The 23,963-nt window shown below is 48.4% G+C and overlaps 1 protein-coding gene across 1 annotated transcript in view; it reads right to left on the bottom strand.

Moving 5' to 3' along the window:
• GFM2 (GTP dependent ribosome recycling factor mitochondrial 2) overlaps positions 1–23,963 on the bottom strand; it is a 316,398-nt gene that overhangs the window by 129,880 nt on the left and 162,555 nt on the right. Inside the window, exons 13-14 of the mRNA XM_078675255.1 lie at positions 16,649–16,789; positions 16,456–16,555 (exon numbers count right to left, since the gene is read on the bottom strand). Coding sequence (XP_078531381.1) covers positions 16,456–16,555; positions 16,649–16,789 — 241 coding nt within the window. The remainder of the gene's footprint in view (positions 1–16,455; positions 16,556–16,648; positions 16,790–23,963) is intronic.

The raw sequence follows: 23,963 nt of genomic DNA, 5'->3' as shown, positions 1-23,963 counted from the left end.
GGATACAGACATCAACTCCAGGTGGATATCCTAATGTATGTCAGACAAAATGGATCTCAGCTGTACCTGGAACTCTGCGATTTCCTCCAGAGAGCAATCAGACCTGCCAGAACACAAGGGGTAATGTGGAGGTATCCACTTGAGAGGGTGAGGTCTTATGTTTTCTTACCTCCCTCATTTGAATTGGCCTTGCTGTAAGCAAGAAGCTAATGTCCTACCCTCTACTTTAGTCAATGATGTAGGTTATCACCGCTTTAGGCAGGTCAAGGGTAGTGCTTTCCCCGCCATACTCTACGGTACGCAGTCGTCATGCCTTGGAAATGGTTAAGGAGGCTTTTTTGTCCATGGAATGAGTCACTCCTGTAGGAGTCAGGACTGAAGTGGCCAGAGGAAGTTTCAAGACTATGGTGTCTGGTGTGAGAATTATGAGAGTTGTAAGAACAGGAAAACAGGAGGAGGGGACTAAAAAGGTGTTTTCTCTTTCACTCTGCCAGGGAAACTTCTTATACACCTCCTGTAAGCAGCCAGCCTTTTTTTAGTCCAATTTTGGAAGACATAACTTGCCCCCATGCCCCTTATTCAGGTCTGGTGGTCAAAAATACAATTTTCTGTCACGTTTTTGACAATTCTCTCCATGTTTATGCCTATAGGTTATAAGAATATTCACTTTTTTTAAAGAAACGGCATCTCATGTAGACTCATTATTAACAGTATATGTTCTCTGTAGTGTCTTTGTGCTTTTTGTCATATCACACAATAGTAGGGTGTTTTTTCTGTCCTTGACAGGGTATTAGTATTTATGTATAAATGTAATTACGTGTCAATTGCTAGGTTTTCATATATATATGTTTAAGTCTTTTTGTCCGTGTATTATATAATTCTGTTATTATATGTTTGTACATTTAAATATTGTCCGTGTTGCATTACAGCCCTGAAGAAGCATTGGCTATCTTCACTGTTTATGTGTGATGCTTTTAAGAAAGTGAAGAATTGGACATAACTCAGAATTTGAATGGGACTCTTTTCAAATGAATAAAGATGTGGTGCACCTGTAATTTGTATGATGCTATGATGTATAGAAGTAATTAAAAATAATTGAATGAATTTTAATAAACACTGTTCCATTACTTTTTCAATTTAAAAAATGGTAATACATTTTTATGAATAAATTAATAACTATGTTTTATTTACAGACAATTTTACTAACATAAATAGGTTAAATTATTTTACTTACTTTAATATTAGTTTCAATGGAGTTTTAGGTCTCTAGTCATATTATTATTTCTTATGGGAGTGTGTTGCAGTGGCATGTGTGAAAGTGGAATTACTTCAGCTTAGACTTAGTATATTTATGCCTGTTCTGTGTCCTTTTTGGCTGTATCAAGTATAGAATGCCCATTTGTGAACAGCAATAGGCTTACTCTTTTATGGGTTGGGTGGGTGCATGTACCTACCGCACTTAAAGGTCAGGAGAGGTAGAAGTGGAGACCTCTGCACGTAGATTTGTGAATAGAATTTTGTAGTAAGTTAGAAGTACTATTGTTGGGCTACTAAACATACTACAAATTCCAGTTTGTGTATAGGCCTCACAGTTGAAAAATGTCCTCCTGCGTGAAGCATCTTTATGAAAATGTGACTGAAGAACAGAAAGGGAAGAAAAGTTATTTGAATCTCCTGTACTGGTATCTGTTCTAGAAATTTCCTTTAACCTCACTCTAACTCCTAGTACCCATAATCATGTCTTTTTATAATTCCATATTTTTTTAATACGGGGAAGTGGGTGCATGCTTCTCATGCTCCGGATCAGTTATACACCACTCTATTAAACTTCACTACGGATTTGCTAATTATGGTGACTGGATAGTGCACGACTTCACCCGATATCAGCATGAGCTTCCGTTTACAAAAAGTATCTGAAAACGGATGATGAGTGGATAACATTATGAACTCAGGACCTATAAGAAGGAGTATGAGCTAAGTGACAAAATAAAACCATGTAACTTTCATAGAAACTGAATTAAGAGGAAACATTCCTTCCTTACAGAAAGAATACTTACACCTTCATGGTTGACAGCCTCCTGGGAAAAAAAGGATACTTGGGAAAAATGTATTCGTAGAAATAAACTGAAGACAGTCCGCCCTACTCCAATCGTTTATTGATCAAATGTTTCATACAAAGTGGAGCAAAGAAGTTAAGACAGCTCTGAGCTTTTCACTATATAGGAGAGAAGGAGCATCTCGAAGCCTACCCACGTCTGGATACTGAGACAACTAACACAAAGCAATTTAATAAGTCCCAGCTCACATGCAAAAAAGAAATTTGCAGATTGTATCAAATCCATATGACTGAGTGACCAGTCAACATTAATAATCTCTTAGCCTGAATAAACATGTATTGCAAAATTAGTGGATCCTAATCACTGGTCAAAATGCCAGGCTGCAGTGCTCATCATCACCATAAAGCTTACAGTCACTGGTAAAGCGGTAAACTTCATAGTGTCCATTGATGAGATGCTGAATCAAAAGAGTATTGGAACATTGCTCCTCAAACTTAACAGGAAATTGAAGAACTACAAGTGTGTATTACTTATTATGGGAATATGTTTCCTTTGTCTATTAATGAAAGAGTATGGGTCTAGCATTTCTTTTAGATACTGCTTTCAAGGGGAGTGGCCAAGATGACACCCGCATGAGATGCTCTTTTCAACCTTTGCCCGCCAGGCACAGTAGAGTGCCAGAAATCTGATGTTGACCTCCCTCAGCAGCGCTGGAGGCGTCCCAAGACCCTAAGGGACATCCACAGCCAACGACTGGTGCTTATGCTAGAGCGGCCTACAGACAGTGCACTTCAAAAATGTGGCAGTTGAGTCAGGGGAACAACTAGACCCAGACTTCGGGGAGGGCTAACACTCCCAGCAAGGCTTAGTACTGGTCGCACACTGTGCAACCGTCTTTTTTTGGCACCCCTCCCCCATTTCCTCCTTCTCCATGAATTCCCACCCTACCACTCACCAACAATGCGCCTCATCTTTCTATAGCACCTTTCAGAAAAACATTTCATTTTTTTATAGCGCTACTCATAATTTATTCACTCAGTTCTTTCATCTGCATGGTAAACGTTCTTTGTAGAAGGTGCATTAACACTGCGCTGTGTGGGTGGCACGAGGGCCCATGTGAGTCCACGGTGAGCGATGCAACAGTGTGAGAGATGGGTAAGAGGAGTGACTGCAGGGCGACTGAGGTGACCATATGAATTTGGGTGCGGATGTAAGTGCAGAGTGTGACGAATGAATGCATGGTTAGTGATGAGCTTGTTTGAGTGAGATTCCAGATTGAGCAGTGACAGAGACGAAAGCTGTGGCATCACCCCCCTGGAGGATCATCACCGAAGAGCACCGTCCTACCTATCCCACCAGCTGAGGCAAGAGGGGGACCCACTGGAGTTCAGACACTGACCTGAAGAGAAACGGCCCCAGCAGAGAACCTATGACAGGATGTGTGGACTGTGTGGGGCCCTTGATCTGGCAAACTCCTTGCTGTAGCACTGTGACCGGGATCTCAGCTCCCCTACAGTACTATAATACAGGACTCTCTCAATGATGGTGTCTAGGGGAAAGAAAGAGCAAAGTTTGAAAGAAATGTTCACTTGTTCATTGAGCATGACCCTAGAAGAAGACCAGTCATTTCAACGATGCCCCTTCACAGAAGTCAGAGGAGACAATGAAGTGCCCCTGACTATAGCATTCATGGAGTCACTTTATAACTCTTTCCGCAAAGACCTAGAAAAGGTGAAACGCAAGCTACTGCAGGATATTGATCTGGAGATCTCCGCTGCCGGGGTTTTTTGGGTCGCCACAAAAGACTTTGACTCCCTTGAATGGGACTACATGTTCACGATACTAGGCAGAATGTGTCTCCCTCATCCTTTTTTATCGAGGATAAAATTACTCTACTCTCAACCGGAAGCCATTGCACAGATTAATGGCCTGCACTCCACTCCGTTCCCCATCTCGAGAGGCACCCTAGCCGCCAAACTCAGACAGCACCACAGAGAACATGCGATACGGTATCCCTCACGGCAAATATTTGTCTCACTATACAGAGAGATATTACCCTCTATATCCGTGAGCCCCACACGAGTCTAACCCCTATCCTCAGGGAGTTTATTCGCTTTGGTACCCTATCAGGGATAAATATGAACTGGAGCAAATTGCAGATATAATCCCTCGCGCCCAACACCACCAAATTCTCCCTAGAATACCCATTGAGATGGTGCGAGTCGGAAGTAAAATACTTAGGTGTGGTAATAATGCGAGATAGAGAGAAAACAATCCATGCAAAGTATGGCACAACCATTGAAACAATCAAAAACTGGGCGGCTCGCTGGGTTACATTGCTGCTATCTCAAGCAGGTAGAATCTCCATAATGAAAATTATCATCCTACCCAAACTATTATATTTATTTCTTAACATACCTTATAATCTGGGTCGTCCAGTTTTTTCGCACACTCCGATCTCTCCTAATTAAGTTGGCATGGGGCGGGAGGCATCCCCGGGTAAGCTGGCAGACTCTGACACAACCTTTCTCTCGTGGAGGCTTCGAGGCTAAAAGACATGGATCTGTACTTCCTCAGCGCCCAGGCCCACTATGCGTTATATTGGCTCCATCCACCACCATTCATGCCACATATGGCCATAGAACAGGGTTATATGGCTCCTCATCCACAACCTCAGTCTTAGGAACGAGAGTCCTCCAGGGAGGGGGTCTCCCATCATACAGTGACCTGCACCAACATAGCATGGGAAGCGCTAGTCAAGATAGCGTGTAAACTTGTGTTGTATTCCCCGCTGCTGCCTCTCCCGTACCATCCCCTCGCACCAGTCACCCCCGAGGCCGCATGCAGAGGTATGCTCCGAAAAAGAGGCCTAAACACCTGGGGAGAACTCTATCACGAGGGTATTCATAAAGATCGACAGGTGCTACTGAGTGGTGATAACGTCATCCCGTTAGAGGTCTTCTTATGTATCAGGCTGAAGCATGAGGTCAGGGCCAACGTCCCTGGTTTCCCGCAGGAGCCCCCCATGCTGGATACTTTACATACTATGTTGAAAATGGCAGGGCCAGCACACGCCGTATCCAGAATTTACAGCACTGCTAGAGCGCTGCAAGCACAGCATGGTGCCAGGGAGGCATGGGACCACGACTTCAATGAGCCACTGACATATAAACAGTGGGTGTACTGATGTACGCAGACAGAGGCCATCATGGCAAGCAGTCGTTTGCGGATCATACATTGAAAATGTATACATAATGTTTATTATACACCTATGCAAATTTACATTTAGGAACGATGACCGCTGTGAAAGGTGCCGGCAGGAGGGAGCAGGGTTTTTGCCCCTAGCAAGGGAATGCCGAGAGGTAGATAGTTATTGGCAGGAAGTGATAGCAGCCCTATCCACAATGGTTGGTTCCTCTATTCCTGTGTCACCGGTGCTTGCGCTACTCTGCTACACGGCAGATTTACAGACAGCACATAGGAAGCTTGTTGCAATGGGCCTATTACTGGAGAAGCATAAGGTTGCATAGAGAGGGGGCAGAGGGTGAGCCCCTAAATTTAAGGACTAGCTATCAGACATTATATACTGTAAAGAGCAGCTATCAACCTATGCGGAGCTCCTGCCAGCCTCGTCCCACCCCAGCGATACTTGGGAACCTCTATTAGAGTATGTGCACGGAGGAGTAGTTTCTGTCCTGTAACTCCAGTTCTGTAGTAGGGGTATCTCTGTTATAGTCATAATCTAGTGAATAGTCCTAGGGGACCTCAACTTCCACCTGGAGAACAACAAGGAACGCAACACCGCCGCCCTGCTGGACAACCTCGCCAACCTCGGACTCAAGCAACTGGTCAACACTCCCACTCACTACGTCGTCCACACGCTTGATCCCGTCTTCTCATCCAGCAAGCACATCACCTTCAGCCACTCGACCGGACTCCACTGGACCGACCACAGCTGCGTCCACTTCAGCTTCAGGAGAACCACGACCCACCATCCCCCGCAACAGGTTCCTCACAGGAGCTGGAGCAAGATCACCGCCGACCAGCTCACCACCTCCCTCAGCCAGAACCCACCCGCCAGCACAACGGACCCCGACGAAGCAGCCCGCAACTTCACACAGTGGCTGACTGCCTGCGCCAACGACCTCGCACCACTGAAGAACCCTCCCAGCAGACCTAGAAGCAAGAAGGCCTCCTGGTTCACCGACGAACTCAAGGACTCCAAGAAGACCTGCCGCACCCTCGAGAAAGCCTGGCTCCTCGACCAGACCACTGACAACATGACCGCCCTCAAACACGCCACCCGCAAGCACCACCAGCTTATCCGCACCACCAAGAAGAAATCACTGAAGGAACGACTGGACAACAACGCCCACGACAGCAAGGAACTCTTCAGCATCGTCAAGGAGTTCTCCAACCCCAGCACCGGCAACAACGACATCACTCCATCACAAGATCTCTGCGACTCTCTCGCCTCGTTCTTCCACCGCAAGATCGCCGACATCCACAACAGCTTCGGCGCACCATCCACGCACCCAACCGTCGAACCAACACCCCCCACCGCCACCCTCCGCACCTGGACCACGGTGACCACCGAAGACACAGCCCGCACGATGAACACCATCCACTCCGGATCTCCGACCGACCCCTGCCCCCACCACGTCTTCAACAAGGCCGACTCCACCATCGCACCCCAACTCCGGAACATCATCAACACCTCCTTCAACACCGCCACCTTCCCAGAGAGCTGGAAGCATGCCGAGCTCAGCGCCCTACTGAAGAAACCAACAGCGGACCCCACAGACCTCAAGAACTTCCGCCCCATCTCGCTCCTCCCTTTTCCTGCTAAAGTCATCGAGAAGATCGTCAACAGACAGCTGGCCGCCTTCCTCGAGACGAACGGATCCCTCGACCCCCTCGCAGTCCGGTTTCAGAGCCAACCACAGCACCGAGACCGCCCTCATCGCAGCCACCGACGACATCCGAGCCCTGCTCGACAACGGGGAAACTGCGGCCCTCATCCTCCTGGACCTCTCTACAGCGTTCGACACTGTCTGCCACCGCACCCTAGTTCAACGCCTCAGCAACATCGGCATCCAAGAGAAGGCACTGGAGTGGATCATCTCGTTCCTCGCCGGAAGAACACAGAGAGTCCGCCTCCCCCCGTTTCGATCCGAGGCCACCGAAGTCATCTGCGGCGTACCACAAGGATCATCACTCAGCCCCACCCTCTTCAACGTCTACATGAGACCTCTTGCAGCCATCGCACGCCAACACAACCTCAACATCATCTCCTACGCCGACGACACCCAGCTGATCCTCTCCCTCACCAGAGACCCCGACACCGCCAGAACCAGCCTACACGAAGGGATGAAAGACGTCGCTGAGTGGATGAAGAACAGCCGCCTGAAACTGAACTCAGACAAGACGGAAGTCCTCATCCTGGGACCATCGCCCTCCGCTTGGGACGACTCCTGGTGGCCCCCCGCCCTGGGCACCGCTCCAAAGCCAACAGACCACGCACGCAACCTGGGCTTCATCCTGGACTCCTCCCTCTCGATGACCAGACAAGTCAACGCCGTCTCCTCGTCATGCTTTCACACCCTTCGCATGCTCCGCAAGATCTTCCGATGGATCCTGACCGAAACCAGGAAGACGGTCACCCAGGCACTCGTCACCAGCCGACTGGACTACGGAAACACCCTCTACGCCGGAACCACAGGCAAGCTACAGAGTAGACTCCAACGCATCCAGAACGCCTCCGCCCGACTCATCCTGGACATCCCCCGACGCAGCCACATCTCCGGCCACCTGAGGGACCTGCACTGGCTCCCCGTCAACAAGAGGATCACGTTCAGGCTCCTCACCCACGCACACAAGTCTCTCCACGACCTGGGCCCCAAGTACCTCAACGACCGCCTGACCTTCTACACGCCCACCCGCCAGCTACGATCTACTAGCCTCGCCCTCGCTACCGTACCACGCATCCGAAGAGCCACCGCCGGAGGCAGATCCTTCTCCTACCTGGCGGCCAAGACATGGAACTCCCTCCCCATCCACCTTCGGCTGACCCAAGACCATCTAGCCTTCAGGAGACAACTCAAGACCTGGCTGTTCGAGCAGTAGCGGACCCCTTCCCCCAAGCGCCTTGAGACCCTCCCGGGTGAGTAGCGCGCTATACAAGTGTTATGATTGATTGATTGATTGATTAATAGTCCCACCCATGTGCGTGGACCCCGGAGCAATCAAAAATAATCTCTTAAGTTGTCAAAAAATGCAGAACTGCACAGACACTTAAGAGAGAATTTAAAGACAGATAATGCAGCCTATATCCACAGGCTACACTGTCCAGTACTTCTACTAGAAATTCCACCAAAAAACCACAAACAGCACAGCCTGTCCAGGTTTCTCCACATAGAACCACTTGCTTTTACCAGCAAAACCCTCAGGAATGATAGAGAGGAAGAAGTGGACAGACAAGCCCCATAGGCTGCCATTATGTGGCTCAGAACAGGATACTGTGCCTTTAAGAGAACCTTCCAGAACTCTCTCAGTATCCCAGAATGCACAGCAGGTCCCTTTTACTTTCAGTTCTTTTTGAAGGCGTAACACGCCAGACCTGTAGCATTCCTTACATGAATATCTCTCTCCACCGGGGAGGAGGGTGGGCGCTTATGTCTATAACAGAGATACCCCTACTACAGAACTGGAGTTACAGGACAGAAACTACTCCTTCTGTAGTAGGGGATCTCTGTGTATAGTCATAATCTAGTGAATAGAATGGCAAGCCCATCCCCAACCAAAGCGGCGAGGGAGAAAAGAGAAATAACACCACTACTGTGCGAACAGGTTTCGCAGCGAAGCCTGCCCAACCTGAGCGTCTGCCCTGGCATCAGTGTCCAGACAGTAATGCTTAGCAAAGGTATGGACCGACTTCCAAGTGGCCGCCTTGCAGATTTCTGCAATTGGAACATTACGTAGCAAAGCAATCGTGGCAGCTTTGCCCCTGGTGGAATGAGCCTTAGGCTTACCCCCTAAGGTCTTATTAGCCTTCTGGTAACATAATTGTATACAGGACACAAGCCACCTGGAGATGGACTGTTTTGAGGTAGCAAGACTGGTCCTGACTGATCCATAATTGATAAACAATTGGTCCGACCTACAAATATCTTTGGTTTTATCCAGATAAAATTTCAACACCCTCCTAACATCCAGGGAATGCAGAGACCTTTCCACTGGAGATGAAGGATTCTGAGAAAACGTAGGTAAAGTTATGGTCTGGTTAACATGGAAATCAGATATAACCTTTGGAAGAAATTTAGGGTGAATAGGCATAACAACCTTAGCAGCATGAAATACAGTATAAGGTTCTTGGCAACACAACGCCTGAATTTCACTCACCCTGCGGGCCGATGTAATGGCCACAAGGAACGCCGCCTTCCAGGACAGCTGCTGCAACAAAGCCTTATGGATAGGTTCAAAAGGCTCCTTCATCAATCTGGACAGCACCACGTTCAATTCCCATGAAGGCTAAGGAAGCCGGACAGGAGGGAACACTTTCTTCAAGCCTTCCAAAAAATCCTTGATCACAGGGATCCGGAAGAAGGAAGTCTGTGAAGGGCACTTCCTGAAGGCAGTCAGCGCAGCGAGATGAACCTTAATGGAATGGACATTAAGGCCAGACTGCGCCAAATGTAGAAGATACGGAAGGATGACCTCTTCCTTACATGTCGTTGGGTCATACTTCTTGGACTTGCACCAGATGCAAAATCGCTTCCACCTGTAAGCATAGGAAGTCAGAGTGGAAGGTCGCTTAGCCTCCTTCAGTATGTCCATACAATCTTCTGGTAGATTCAAATGGCCATATTGCACTATCTCAGGAGCCATGCCGCCAAACTCAAAGACGAGAGGTTGGGGTGCACCATCTGCCCCCCGAACTTCGTGAGATGGTCCGGCCGGCACGGCAGCCGTATGTGAGGAAGGAGAGACCGGTGAAGCAGGTCCGTGAACCACCACTGCCTGGGCCATTCCGGGGCAATCAGGATCATCCGCACCCTGGACTGGGACAGCTTGATGAGCACCGCCGGAATCAGGGGAATGGGTGGAAAAGCGTACAGAAATCTGTTTGACCAGTTGATCCATAGCGCATTCCCAAGCGTCCCCTGCTGGTAGTACCTGGAGGCGAAGTCTCGGCATTTGCTGTTTTCGGCGGTGGCGAACAGATCTGCGCCTGGAGTCCCCCACCGTGCAAAGACTTCTCCTAGTACGTCATTGTTTATGACCAATTCGTGGTTTTCCTGAATCAGTCTGCTCAGTGCGTCCGCCTGAACATTCTGCACACCTGGTAGATGGGTAGCCGTTATCGTCTCTCTGTGAATCCACTTGTTTGCTTGTCGCAAATCTAGAAGGGGCCTGAACTCGTTCTTGTCCTTCTTGCGAACCAGAAAAAACACGGGAGTACAGACCTCTTCCCCTTTGAGACAGAAGTACGTCTTCTATAGCCCTTTTCCTTAACAGGCTATCGGCCTCCGCCTGGAGCTCGTGCAGCTGAAACTGCGAGCTGACCGGTGGAATTGCTGGAGGCGGGCTGGTGAACCGAAGACTGTATCCATTGCAAACAATATTCAGCACCCACTTGTCCTGAGTAATTTTTCTCCACTCTGCCAGAAAAAATAATAATTGAACGCTTCCTCCCACCGGAGCGGGTAACGGATGTAGGGGAAGTAACCGCTCAGGGCCGAGACCCAGCCGGGCCTTTGTTCGCCGCTGCGGACTGCTGGCCACCTCTGCCCTTCTGGCGCTTTTGGAAGGGCCTCCGGAACTGCTGCTGCTGTTGTTGCTGCTGTCCTGAGGTCTGCCCACGCCCTCTGCCCTGCTCTCCAAACCTTCTCTGGAATGGGCAGTAGGTCTTCTTCTCCTTGGGCTTCTCCAACCCAACAGCCATCAGGGTCTCGGCCTCGGCCTTCATACGGGCCATCTCGTCATCCGCATGCTTGCCAAACAGGGTTTCCCCCGAGAAAGGCAGATTGGTCACCCGCTGTTGAGCCTCTGGCTTGAGCGATGTAAGTCGAAGCCAAGCATGGCGTCGTTGGTTGACACCATGACAGTACCCATGTGCCGCCAGAAGAGACACATCAGCAGCCGCACTAATGAGTTGGTTCAACACCAGCATCCCTTCCTTCAGAATCTCTTGAAAGTCCTCTTTCTTCTCTCGAGGAAGGAGCTCAGCGAATTGCTGGAGGGACTCCCATAGGGCACGATCGTATCGCCCTAGCAAAGCAGCGGCACTAGCCGCCTTCATTGCAGTAGATGCCGTCCCACAGACCTTTCTGCCTGCCGAGTCTATCCAGCGGCTCTTCTTATCAGGAGGTACTGTAGAGGACAGGGTGGTGGCATGCTGCTTCCTAGCCGCCGTCACTATGACAGAGTCCGGTGTCGGATCCATCCGAAGAAAAGCCGGGTCAGAATCCGGGGCCCGGTACTTCTTAAGGAGCCTGGAAGGAGCAGCCTTCGTCACCGCGGGAGTGAGAAACAGCTCCTCGGCAGGCTCTACCAAGCCTGGTACTAGAGGCAGCAATGGTCGAGACAGGTACTTTTTATGGAGCGTCTCAAAAATCACAGACGTCGTGGGTGTAGGCACCGTCACCGTGATGCCCAACTTAGCTGCACCCCGCAGCAGAACATCCTGGAATGTGACGATGTCGTCTACAGACGACACCCTCCTCCCAGGGGATTCCGACAAAGTCGGTGAGTAGTCTCTGGTCCCAGAAGCGTCCATGCGGGACCGTGATCTGCGCCTCCTGTGGCGTCGTCTTGATCTCGTTGACGACCTGTGACGACTCCGTGATCTCCCCCTCCGACCGGAGCGAGAGCGCGATATCCGTGGCTTCGGGCGCTCCACAGGCCTCACAGGAGTAGGCGACCGTGGCCTGACTGGCGGCCTCGGCTGAGGGGTCCCCTTAGGCAGAGTCGGGTATCGTGGCAGCGAAACTGTCCTCGGAGGAACCACAGGCAGTCCGCCAGTTGGAAGCCGAGGAAGAGGCTGAGGCCGAGGATGAGGATGAGGGTGATGAGGAGGTGGAAGCGGAGGCGGGGTGGGAGTCCGCGGCGGAGGTTCCTTGGGCAAGGGAGGAGGAGGTGGAGTCGACCTCGTCTTAGGAGGTGTATACACCTCAGAGTACACCGAGCCCGGTGACATTCCCTTCTTCTCAGGCGATGGAGAGTCCCCTATCGGTACATGCCACCGGCTAGAATGACTCCTGGTGCCAGAACTCCTTCTGCGCCTCTTTGGCGTCGAGGAACGTCGCCCCGACGGCGACCGTCGGTCCCTCGACGTCGACCGCCCCCTTTTCGACGCTGAGCGCCTGTTTCGACGGCGAATGCCTCCTCCTCGGACGGCGAACTTCTTCGCCTCGACGGCGACCGCCTTCGCCTCGACGACGAGCGTCTCCTCAACGCCGAATGCCTGTGAGACTTCGACGTAATCCTCGACGTCAAGGATCCCCTCGACGCCGACCTCCTCTTCTTCACCGACGGCGAACGGCGGTGTCGCCTCGACCGCGAGCGCCGACGCCGGGCCACCTCTCGACGACGACGACGATGAGACTGTCACCGGTGACCTCGACGGCGGTCTATTCAGTTCCCTTGACGCCGAGCGTCAACGCCGCTTCGACCAGGGCCCTGGGGAGACGGGGAACAGACTGTAGTCATCCCTCTCGACGCCGACGGAGAATAGGGACGTTTGCTGGTCTTCCTGCCCCTGGGGAGCCCCCCAGAGGCCTCAGCATGGGCAGAGGACGTCTGCCCAGACCCACCTTGTGCCTTCAGTCCTCTGTCTTCCAGGCCTTGGAGCCTGATCTTCATCCTATCTCTCAGGGTCCTACTGGAGAATCCCTGGCAAATGTCACACTCCTCTGGGACATGAGATGAGGGAAGGCAGATGATGCACACCTCGTGTGGGTCCGACTTGGCCTTCTTCCTCGAACACTCTGGGCATTTGTCAAACAAAGCAGGCATTTTGACAAATAAAAGAGTGCTCAGAAACACACACAAGGAAGAAAGCACCAAAGTACTTCGAATGAAAGCACTCAAATACTGAAAAAAGTCAAAAATCACTAAATAATCCCTAAAAAGGGAGAGCTCAATGCTCCAGGGTCCTGCTAGCAGGAGCCGGAAAAAAGAACTGAAAGTAAAAGGGACCTGCTGTGCATTCTGGGATACTGAGAGAGTTCTGGAAGGTTCTCTTAGAGGCACAGTATCCTGTTCTGAGCCACATAATGGCAGCCCATGGGGCTTGTCTGTCCACTTCTTCCTCTCTATCATTCCTGAGTGTTTTGCTGGTAAAAGCAAGTGTTTCTATGTGGAGAAACCTGGACAGGCTGTGCTGTTTGTGGTTTTTTGGTGGAATTTCTAGTTGAAGTACTGGACAGTGTAGCCTGTGGATATTTAAATTCTCTCTTAAGTGTCTGTGCAGTTCTGCATTTTTTGACAATTTAAGAGATTATTTTTGATTGCTCCGGGGTCCACGCACATGGGCGGGACTATTCACTAGATTATGACTATACACAGAGATCCCCTACTACAGAACATTCAGATTGAGACTACATGAGCCCGCTTAGATGGTTAAGATCATGTTAAGACGCAAATAAGGTCTAAGAAACTAGTCTTTTAACAATGTTGTATATTACGCAGTAATGGAACAACAGCTGTATCCGTTGTGTTGCAAATGCGCTTGGTAGAACTCTGTGCTCATTTGATGCTGTATGCAGATGTTTTCTTTTGCTCTGCTGTAGATATCACTCTAAGTATGGAACTAAGATGTCTGTAAGCCCATTGACCGTGCTTTGTTCTTATGTGCTGTGTAGGTTTCTGTTTCTGCTGTATGCTACATCTCCAGGATCAGCAGAGGGGCTTGCCCAGGAACAATATTCACATTCAAGGGGCACCAACTGGGGCAGAAGGGTCACATATAATAGGCTACGTGCAGGCTCTCTTCTGCAAAAGCATGTGTCTAGACACGGAGAACACTATCCAATTCGATGAAGGGTGAAGAGTGAGTCATGCAGGTGCGAACGTGGAGCACCCTTGAGGCTACCTCATGTCCATCACAGGGCCAGGAACACAAACTTGGGCTAAAATGAGACCTCTCCATCATGACATTGCAAAAATGCAGAGAGTTCCAACGATCTCAGAGCATTTAAAAAATGAAGGCAACTCATTTAGTTGGGGGTCACCTGTTCTGCATAATCTTCCAATGGGAATACAAGCACTATCAAGTCAAAATCCTGAGTGAGGCACATCGACTCCTTGACATGCCAGAAGACACTGCCATAGACGCACCACGAAGACCCCAGATGGATGAGGGCATTATGGGCAACGGGTCATGAGATCCCTGAAAGGCCTGCATCTTGATCTGGAAACCACAGCACAGTAGCGGCAAGTAGTTATAGACATCCTGGCTGGAGATACGGACCGCCAAGATACAGGTTGAGCTTGGAAATTCAACTGGTATCTTAAACTACAGGCCTCCACCCTTCACAGCAGCCCCTCTCCCTTTTCTAAAGTATATGAAGGGCATGAGAAGGGAGAACTTTTCTGAATAATGCTTGATGTGGTTTGGCCCGCAATCAGTCCGGGTTATGCCCTCTGGGCTCTTCTTCATATCTACAGTGCTGACTGGGCTCTATTTGTTCATATTATTGTTTGGGGCAGACGGGGAGACAGTACTCACACAATTACAAAGAGACAGTCAAAAAAATCAAGTAAGCTAAGCAGACCTTACCATGCACACCCACCTACATAATAGATCAGGTGAGGGGAACCTGGTCCAATTAGGAGGTACACCCTTGATGTACACCTCTATCCACACACACAACCATTAATGTCAAGGTAATCAGCCTCAATATGAGGTACCTTAAAAGCCCGATCAAGAGGGCAGGGGTCTGTCCTTCCCGGGACAGAATGGAGGAGATGTTTGTCTCCTGCAGGAGACACATCTACTAGAACAGAAATAGCACCATTACCCACAGCAATACTTTTCCTCTAGCCCAACAAAAAATGGGAGTGGCCATTTTCTTCTCCCAGCCCTTTTAAGGGGTGGTAGGGAGTAAGGTGGCCAAGATACGTGGTAGATTGATGGCCTACCGCATTCGGATAAGGGAGATATTGTTCACCATAGCGACTATTTATGACCCAAACAAGAACCAAGAAAAACTAGCTTGGACACACTAGACTCCCCAGACTCTCAAGTCTTGCTGGGAGACAGACCTCAAACTGATTATGAACAACGACATCAACAGGGCAGGAGACTATTTTGGGCAGACGGGCCCTTTCAGGGGCAGGGGTAGAATGGCTGCAAGAGGGAGGGCCGGGAGACCTGTGGAGAATATTACACCTGCACACCAGAGACTACACATTACTCCTCAGTTCATAAAACATACACCCTCGTTGACTACTTTCTGGGCACGCCAGCGATAAAAACCTGGCTCCAGGAGGTATCCATCGAGCCCCTAGCCCTGTCACATCTTACCCCACTTTTATTCACGCTACAAGTGGATGTGGTCCAACAAGCGGTTAACCTGTGGAGACTATGCGATTTTCCTACTCCACCATCACTGATTTTATGACGAACAATGACATTGGGGAGGCACCGATATGATATGTAACATCTGGGCGACAACAAATACCGTAGTATGGCAGAGGAGGGCTATTTGCGATTTCCGTAGCAGAAAACAAACTAGAAGCAGGTGAAAGAACTCGAAGTAATTCACAAGCGAGCAGAAACTCCACTGTTGTGGTGACAGTTGGAGACTGCTCAGTTGCAACTGCAATGGCTAGATCTAGATAGGGCGGTATACGTGTGGAGGGGCTTACAACATAAAGTTTACATAGTGGGGAGAGAAATGTGGCAGGGTCCTAGCTCATAAGGTGGGTTTCAAACATCAGACTAACAGAGTAAGCGCTCTCTGGAAAGGCACTAAGGTCACAAAATACACTCACAAAGCAGCAGCCTTTGAGAACTTATATAAAAACCTATACGATGCACAAGACCTCCAAGACACTGACTGCTCACATACCTTCAGATTGCCAGAGTAAATAAATGGACTGTGCAACAAGTGAGAAACTTGATGAGCCCATTCGAATAGAAAACGTTATTTACGCTACTGCTCGCCTAAAACTTTTGAAATCCCCTGGCCCATACAGCTTCTTCTCCCCGTTCTATAAGACCTTCTGTCAATCCCTTGCTCCAAGAAAAGGCTCCCACAGTAGATTTTAACAACCAATAGGCCACCTACACCTTCATGAGCTCATTTTGTCAGTAGCAAAAACATTCGCTGGTTAAAGCACACTTCAGCTGCTGGTGCACTGATTACAGCAAAATTAATTAGCCATGACTTACCTGTTTTAAGCCGACAGTGAGTGCAATATTACCCGCTGTAAGGGATGGAATTTCGATGTGCTGGTCAGCAAACGGCAAAAGCAACCGGCTCATTCTTTCACTGTTAAACACAAAAAAAACACAACAATTCTTCTTCAGCACTGGAGAAACTGCGAACACTGGAGTATAGGTCATATCTCATTATTTAACTTACGTGCAGTTTTTGGAAACATTATGTACAGAAGATTGAGGCTTCATTGTGCCAGAATAAATGCGAACAAACACCAATGGACCCCGCTGCTTGTCATGGAGAACTTTAAATGCCAAAGCACACATATCATCTCCATACCATGGCCTGTAAACAAGTGAGAACACACTGTAAGATGCAACATTGAGGAAGCACACAGGTAGTTATAAAGCTTGCAAATCAGGAACAGTAGCCAGTGATCGGTTTGTTAAACAAAGAACATCACAAAATACCATTTTACAAACATGGACAACCTTGGTACAAAACTTAGTTGACAACTTGGATGTGTATGCTAAGTGTCAACATTAACTGTTCCATTAATGTTAACTACTACCTTCATAAAGAAAAGTGAAAACACACTAAACATGATTCTGACAACAGAGTATTTTATTTATTTGCAATTCAGAAAACTATTTTGTTATCCCAGTACTCAACTGGTAGCGTGACACTCACAACACCATGATTCTTTTCCAAGATACATCAGACGTTGTCAACATAAGTCTGGTGGGTTCAAAAGCATTCCACTAGCCTCACATTGCAATATGGGGCTAAATAAAATAGCCTGCAGAGCCTAACATATCAATAGAGCATGGATCAGATATATAACACTTTCCAAGTGTTGATAAGCCAGGATGTAGATAAAATAAAGAGCTGCATGTCACCATTGCTCCATGAGGTGGCCATAATGAAACACAACAGCGTTTGTTACATTTCGTGTATTAATCCCATGAGTTGCACTTCCCTTTCAAGAAGCAGGTGCCTAACCAGGTGCCAGCCGTCCCAGATGTGTGGGAAACTTCAAAAGGTAGCACTAGATTTAGGATGTAGGGAACTACAGCAAAAAATTCCAGAACCCTGGTTAAAATTAATTTTATAATTTCACTGCCATCACAAAGCACCTGTCTGAGAAGCCTTGGTCATATTAACACCCACCTACCATGGGACGTTTCAAACAGTGCATGGGTCCTTCTAGGTTTCACGACACAGAAAGACCATTAAATACAACACAAAACAATGCATTTGTAAAGCACACAGCTACGTACGAAGAAGTGTCCCGACACTGGCGGAAAGAACGTGTACAAGAGACATAACTAAAGAGATCCTAAATTACGTCAAGACAGGAGTCAAAGAGTAGGGTCTTAAGGCTTTTTTTTAAAACAGCTTCAGTAGGGCTACTTTGCAGACCAAGAGGGAGAGCATTCCATAACTTTGAGGTCAGGAAAATAAATGATCTTCCTCCTCTTCTGGCCTTGTAAATGCGTGGGAGTTGGAAAGTTTAAACTGATTAGATCTCAGCGATCTCGTCTGGGTGTAAGGCTTAAGCGGCACCTGAGATAAAGAGGACCTTTGTGGGTATAGACCCTGAATGCAAAGATGAGTGCCTTAAACTAAATACTTACATTCACTGGGAGCCAATGGAGATGGCGTAGGTGTCCTGGAGAGGGGGGGAAACTTGAGAAATAGATTGGCAGCAGCGTTCCGAATGATTTGAAGACGCTGGATAACAGCCAGCCCCAGGAAAAGACTGGAGGCATAGTCCAACCTGGATGTGTTTCAGGCATGGACTAATGTTTTGCAAAAATCTACGGGGATAAGAAATAACATCCTTCTTAAGGACCTACGGGTAAAGAAACAGGTGGAGGATAATGCTTTGATTTGATGCTCAAAAGTCAGGTTGGAGTCAGATTTTATCCCGAGATTTCTTACTGCTAGAGCTGTATGGGGTGGGGGTGGGGGGGGGGGGGGGGGCACCCATTTCAGATGGCCACCAGGTGCTGGGTTTGGGAGAGGTTTTGATGCCAAAGAAAATAATCTCAGTCTTATCCGAGGCATGCAAGTTCAGCTGCAGCTCCCTCTAAGGTTATAGGAGCAAAGGTAGAAAGTGCCAGACCATGATAGAAGTTAGTCGCCTCTCCTTGATTAGTGGGGTTCTTCACTGGGAAGAGTTCATAAATAGTTTTAGTTTTCTTGTAAAAGAAGACAGCAAGGTCCTCACATAACTCCATTTTTCTTGCTGTCAAGACAGAATTGAGAGAGGCGGGTATCCGCTACATGCTCTTGTTCCCTGCGTGCCTCACAATCATAGCTGGCGACAGCAAGTTGTTCTTCAATGATTCACCCTCTGTGTGGAATTGGATGTAAACCTACAAGAGGGGTGCTGCCTGAGACATGGAACCCAGAGGTTGAAGCGCCTCTGTCAGGGGGTGCCGGGAGGGAACTAATGGACGGAAAGCCAGCCGGCACAGGAAAGAACTGCAGTACTGGGGGTGGCATCTTCCCTGAGGGTGTCTCCGGTGAAACAGCACGAGAACCAACATTCCACCTCTTCTTCTGTTGCCACACACTCTGAATTTCTACCTGAGGAACTCCCCTCCGGAACGTTGATCATACCTAGATTGGCGGACAACCTTTGACTCTGACCTTGCTCTGCTCTCCTGCTTGGGGAGGAGGGGACACCTTCGGGAGGCCTCCCCCCCCACGCCTGAGACAGACTGGTCACAATGAACCTGCTGGGGTGGGTAGCCTACCGCAACGCAAACAAGCCAGCCCTGATGAAATGGGATCCTTCCTCATACTCTTCTGAAGGTTTCAGTGTGAAGCAGCCTTGACAACAGATACAGTGGCAGCCACACCCTCAGGAGAAAACCCATGATGTTGATGTACAAATATGTGTATGTACAAAAACTAAATCAAATCACTGTTGTCGAAATCTCCCGATATGACCTCTCCATCAACCCTGAGTCAGAAATACGTGGTCATGCAGGCCCTTCGACTTAGGCCTGAGGCTACTGATTGACAGATCACAGATTGGGTGAAATGTAACCAAGAGGACAAACGAAAGTGAAACACCCAGATTAAACCAACAGATAGGAAGCAACACCACAATCGTTGTGGGAGATTGGCCCCAATAAAACGCACATGGCCTAAGCTGCACGCATTCCCAAAACACCATAAAGTTAGATGCCACATGAAGTTAGGAACATTCAGCCAATCAGAACACAGCAAACACAGCAGACGCAGTGATCAAGCACTCCCCATGCTGGACATATTACCAACTGGCCCTCATTGTATCCACACAGGGTCAAGATCCACCTGCATTTGTCATCAGGAGAGAGAGGCCGCAAGGTCAGTTTTAATATCTTTTTTAGGTCGAGCATCCAAGACCTCTTGTATATACTTTAGTATATACTTCTCTTGGGCTTAAAACCAATTCACTTGCTTTTCATTTGTTTGTTGCAATGTCCTTTAAAAATCCATTCTTGCTAGTGGTCTGTCCTGCCTCTTTGTCCCTCCTTTTGCTTTTTTGTTCCTCCCACAGAGCAGGGACTGATTACGGTATGTTTACGCTTTGGTTCTTTTTTAGTTCTTTGAGGAACTATTTTCTTCTCTCTTTCCTGCTCATTTTACACTGTAGATGCTTATTCAGCTTCAGGTTTGTGGCTGCATGCATTTTATTGCGGCATTCGTCCATCCGACCTCCTCCCATGTCCCTGACATTCTTCAGCATTCATCTGGGTGTTGTTCTCACCCTGTGGCTCCTCGAACGTCTGCTCCCCCATTAAATCTTAACAAAAGGGCTGTAACTCTTATCTTGTAGCTCACTGAAACTAGCAGAGGAGGCCCGCTGCCGCCTCCTGTTTCCAGCAGAGCATGCTTCCAAGAGGGCAGGAGAGCACCTCTCTTTGACTCTTCCTACCTTCTCTGTTGAGGAAACTTGCAGGTACGCCGTGCTGGGGTCCAGGCGTTTAAATAACCACAAAATAATTGGAAGGATGGGGATTTTCTTTAACGAAATGCATGAGTGCATGTTTTATAATTGTCTCCTTCAATGCTTGATACCCCTGCTCAGTGTCGCTCTCAAGCACTCTGTGCTTCTGTGCACCCCATGCTCCACATTTGTTTCCCTTGTGTGCTGCTGGTCCGGCCCCCACGCCTGTACTTTGCATCCTGGATAATGTGGCAGACAAGGGAGCCCACCAAGGCACCTACAGTTCTAGGGCTGCCCCCTGACTTTGCATTCGCTTCCAGACACAGGCGGCAGTGTAACTTTACATCCTCTCCCCCCTGCTTTATATGCTAACAGCATTCCAACCCCACCCGCTTCCCTCAACTGCCCGCAGCCCCATGCCCAGAACAGGACGACTTTTATGCTGCCAGTGTCTGTTTTTCTTAGTGGTCTATAAATGATGAATACGGACAGTCATTTCGGACTAACCATTTCCTTTTCTCAAAAAATGCTCCTGTAATTGTGTGTTTGTTTTTAGTTATTTGCTGTGCACATAATGAAGACCTGTTGTACTAGAACTGCGCTCAAACTTTGTTTAAGAACATACAGTGGTGAGAGGGCAGTTTAATTTACAAACATCCTCTAACATTCACCCAAGTGTCGGGGAAAGAGCACAGTGTGACATTAAAAGAACATATATAAGTCCTAACTCTTGAAGACTACAGACATATAGGGATCAAAATGCAAATTTTTCGAATTAGTTGGGTCTGTATTTACATCTTGCTATTACCCCTCTACTCCATGGTACAAGTGGGCTAATATTTCTTAAAGAGCCTCAAAAGCCAAGAATTTCGAGTTTCTAGGCACTACTGGCAGGAGAACCTGGGAAGGAGGGCGGGGGTGGGGGAGTCCTGGAGCCCGGGTCTACAGCAGATGTTAAGGCTGTATCAGCATTTAGAGGGTACATCCTTTTATTGGTCGTGCACAGTCAGCTCACTGGACAGAGCAGTTTAGTGGAGAGAAACAAAGCCAGTGCTGGTTTTCGGTGGAGAGTTTCTGCATATAAAATATCAGGAAACAACGTTTAGTTTTTATTGAAGGCCCATCAGGTTAAAACAGGTCAGCATTTTCTTTAATAGCCCAGCTTCGCACAAGTTAATGCGGATCACTTCTCGAACCCCTATTAAAAAGTATTGAAACGGTTGCAAGCTTTAATATTATTATTATTTCCAGCACTCGTCCCGCATACTTCAATATGCTATGCAATAGTTATGTCTCAGTAAAGGTATAATAATATTCAACATTACAAATCTGACAGGAATTGGAAGCTGTACTATAAAAATATATATTTTTTTTATATCAAAAATTAATGCACTCAGTGTTGGATTTTAGATTGTACCACCAGATTTTAGGATTTTAATGAACATGATTTTAATTGGTTTTATTTATACTTTGTGATGAATTGTGTTTAGTGGCTATTTTCTGTGTGTGAAAGGCGATTTTGTTTATAGTAAAGCTGAATCTAAATTGTAACTTTGAGAGGCAGGGGTGTATGTATAGTTGCTTCTTTCACGCAGTGCACAATTGACCGATATTTCTCTGCAGTGGTAATTGGGCTCTGCTTCTGCGGGGTTATACTGTGCCAACTTCCAGCATTTCAAAGCCCCTTGACCTGCAGTACAGTGTTCTGAGAATTTAATGATCCCAGTACCACAGTACGGTTGCATTTGTCTCTTGAAAGGCTGCTGCTAACCACTGTGCATGTATCTGACTTCGCAGCACATTTAACCCACACTGATGTTAGTGTGGGATTTAATGAAAAATGCACACAGAGGGCATCTCGCAGATGCACCCTGAAAAACGACCTACCAATAGTGTCCAGGCTGAGTGGCTGCTTTCAGCTGCCACCACCAGACATGTTTATGGACCCCTGGGTCGAAAGCCTGCTGCTCTCGGGGGCCTGAAACAATGCACATCCTGGAATGAGGTGCTATGCCTCCTCCCCCAGGATGGGCAGGGTCCACGCTGGGGAAGCTTCAAAGACCAGCTGCCTTTGTGGGCTTCCCCAGCCTGTTGCTGCTTTCGGGAACTGGCCTCCACCGGTTCTCACCCCCACTTTGGGCGGGAGAATCGTCAGGAAACCCTAGTGAGGAAGTGTGCCCAGCTTTGCCAACACCACCCCTCAGGTGGGGGAGGCAAGGTGAAGCACAATTCTCAGTCCCTGCCATCTTACAGATGGTGGACCTTAGCCAACCAGAGAGGCATATGCCCTGTCCCACTGGAGGGTGGCTTACTAGGGGGGTGTACCCACCCCAAGGAAGGGAACCATTGGTCCCAACCTTTACTTACCTGAAATGCCCCTAAATCTAGTATTCAGGGGGCACCACGAACCTTGCTTCCTCATACAAGAAACTACGAGAAGAAAAGAAGAAGAAGGACCGAACAGCCCTGCCGAAGCTAATAAGAGGAGGACGCCAACTGACTTGCTCCCAGCCCTACCGGCCTGTCCCCACCTCGAACCTGCAGAATCGAAACTCCGGTGTGTCCTGCAGCCAGCAACCTCAAGAACCCCGAGGACCTGCCCTGCCTTCCAAACTAAAGACGTAGTCTCCTGTGAACACCGGATTTGTTCACCAACAGACTCCAGCTCCAGGAAAATCCGCTAATCTGAACCACTCTGCACCCGACGCCCACAGCCCGAGTTAGAGTGGCCCAACTGCCTGGTGATTCAGACCAGAGATCCAGCGACCCCTGACCTGCCTCAAGCCTCCAGTCGACGTCTGCAGCCTAAATCCGGAAGGTCACCCCAACATCGACCAAGAGCTGGTACGAAGATCCTACCCTAAAAGACACCCCTGCACACGACACCCCACGGCCTTGAGTGGCCCAACCGACGGTGTCTAGCCAACCCCCAGCATCCCAACTCACCTCTCCAAGTGGTGGTCACACCCAGAAGACCTTTGTCCCCGAGCCTGCAGTGTGTTTGCAAACCAGAGAAACCCTATAGAAAGTAACAGGGCGCCTGTTGCCAAAACAACACTCTGCACCCAGCCGTCCTAGTGCCGTGGAGGGTGCACCTTCGGTGTGGTCTTGAACCCCTATTTGCACTGAACTTAATTCCAGGAGCTTTGCTCCCTCAACCTTGTGGCCTGCTCGTAAGCAGCCACCAACCGGAGGTCCCCTATCCCCTATTGGATAACATTGGGCCTCAGCACTCTGCACCCGGCCACCTTAGTGCCGCTGAGGGTGTAACAAGAGTGCATCCTTGACCCTGGGGTACCCCTGAGTCTAACCCCAGAATACCAACTCCCACAACAAAGTACTTACCTGTTAACCAATAACACTATTTCCTCCCATAGGATAACATTAACTGTTTTTCTAAGAAAAGTGTGGAGCTGGTAAGTCTTTAAAATTGCAACCAAATAACAAAAACGCTTTTACTTACCTGTTTACAAGAAATGTCTCAGTGCAGTATCCAGGTATACTACACTGTGTAAGAAAAGTAATCTGTAAAGTAATCCACTTGACATTTTAGTGAAAAGCCAATACAAAGTA

This window comes from Lissotriton helveticus, chromosome 2_1, assembly GCF_964261635.1.
Source record: "Lissotriton helveticus chromosome 2_1, aLisHel1.1, whole genome shotgun sequence".
Taxonomy (NCBI): domain Eukaryota; kingdom Metazoa; phylum Chordata; class Amphibia; order Caudata; family Salamandridae; genus Lissotriton; species Lissotriton helveticus.
This window is presented reverse-complemented; position numbering and strand designations above follow the sequence as displayed.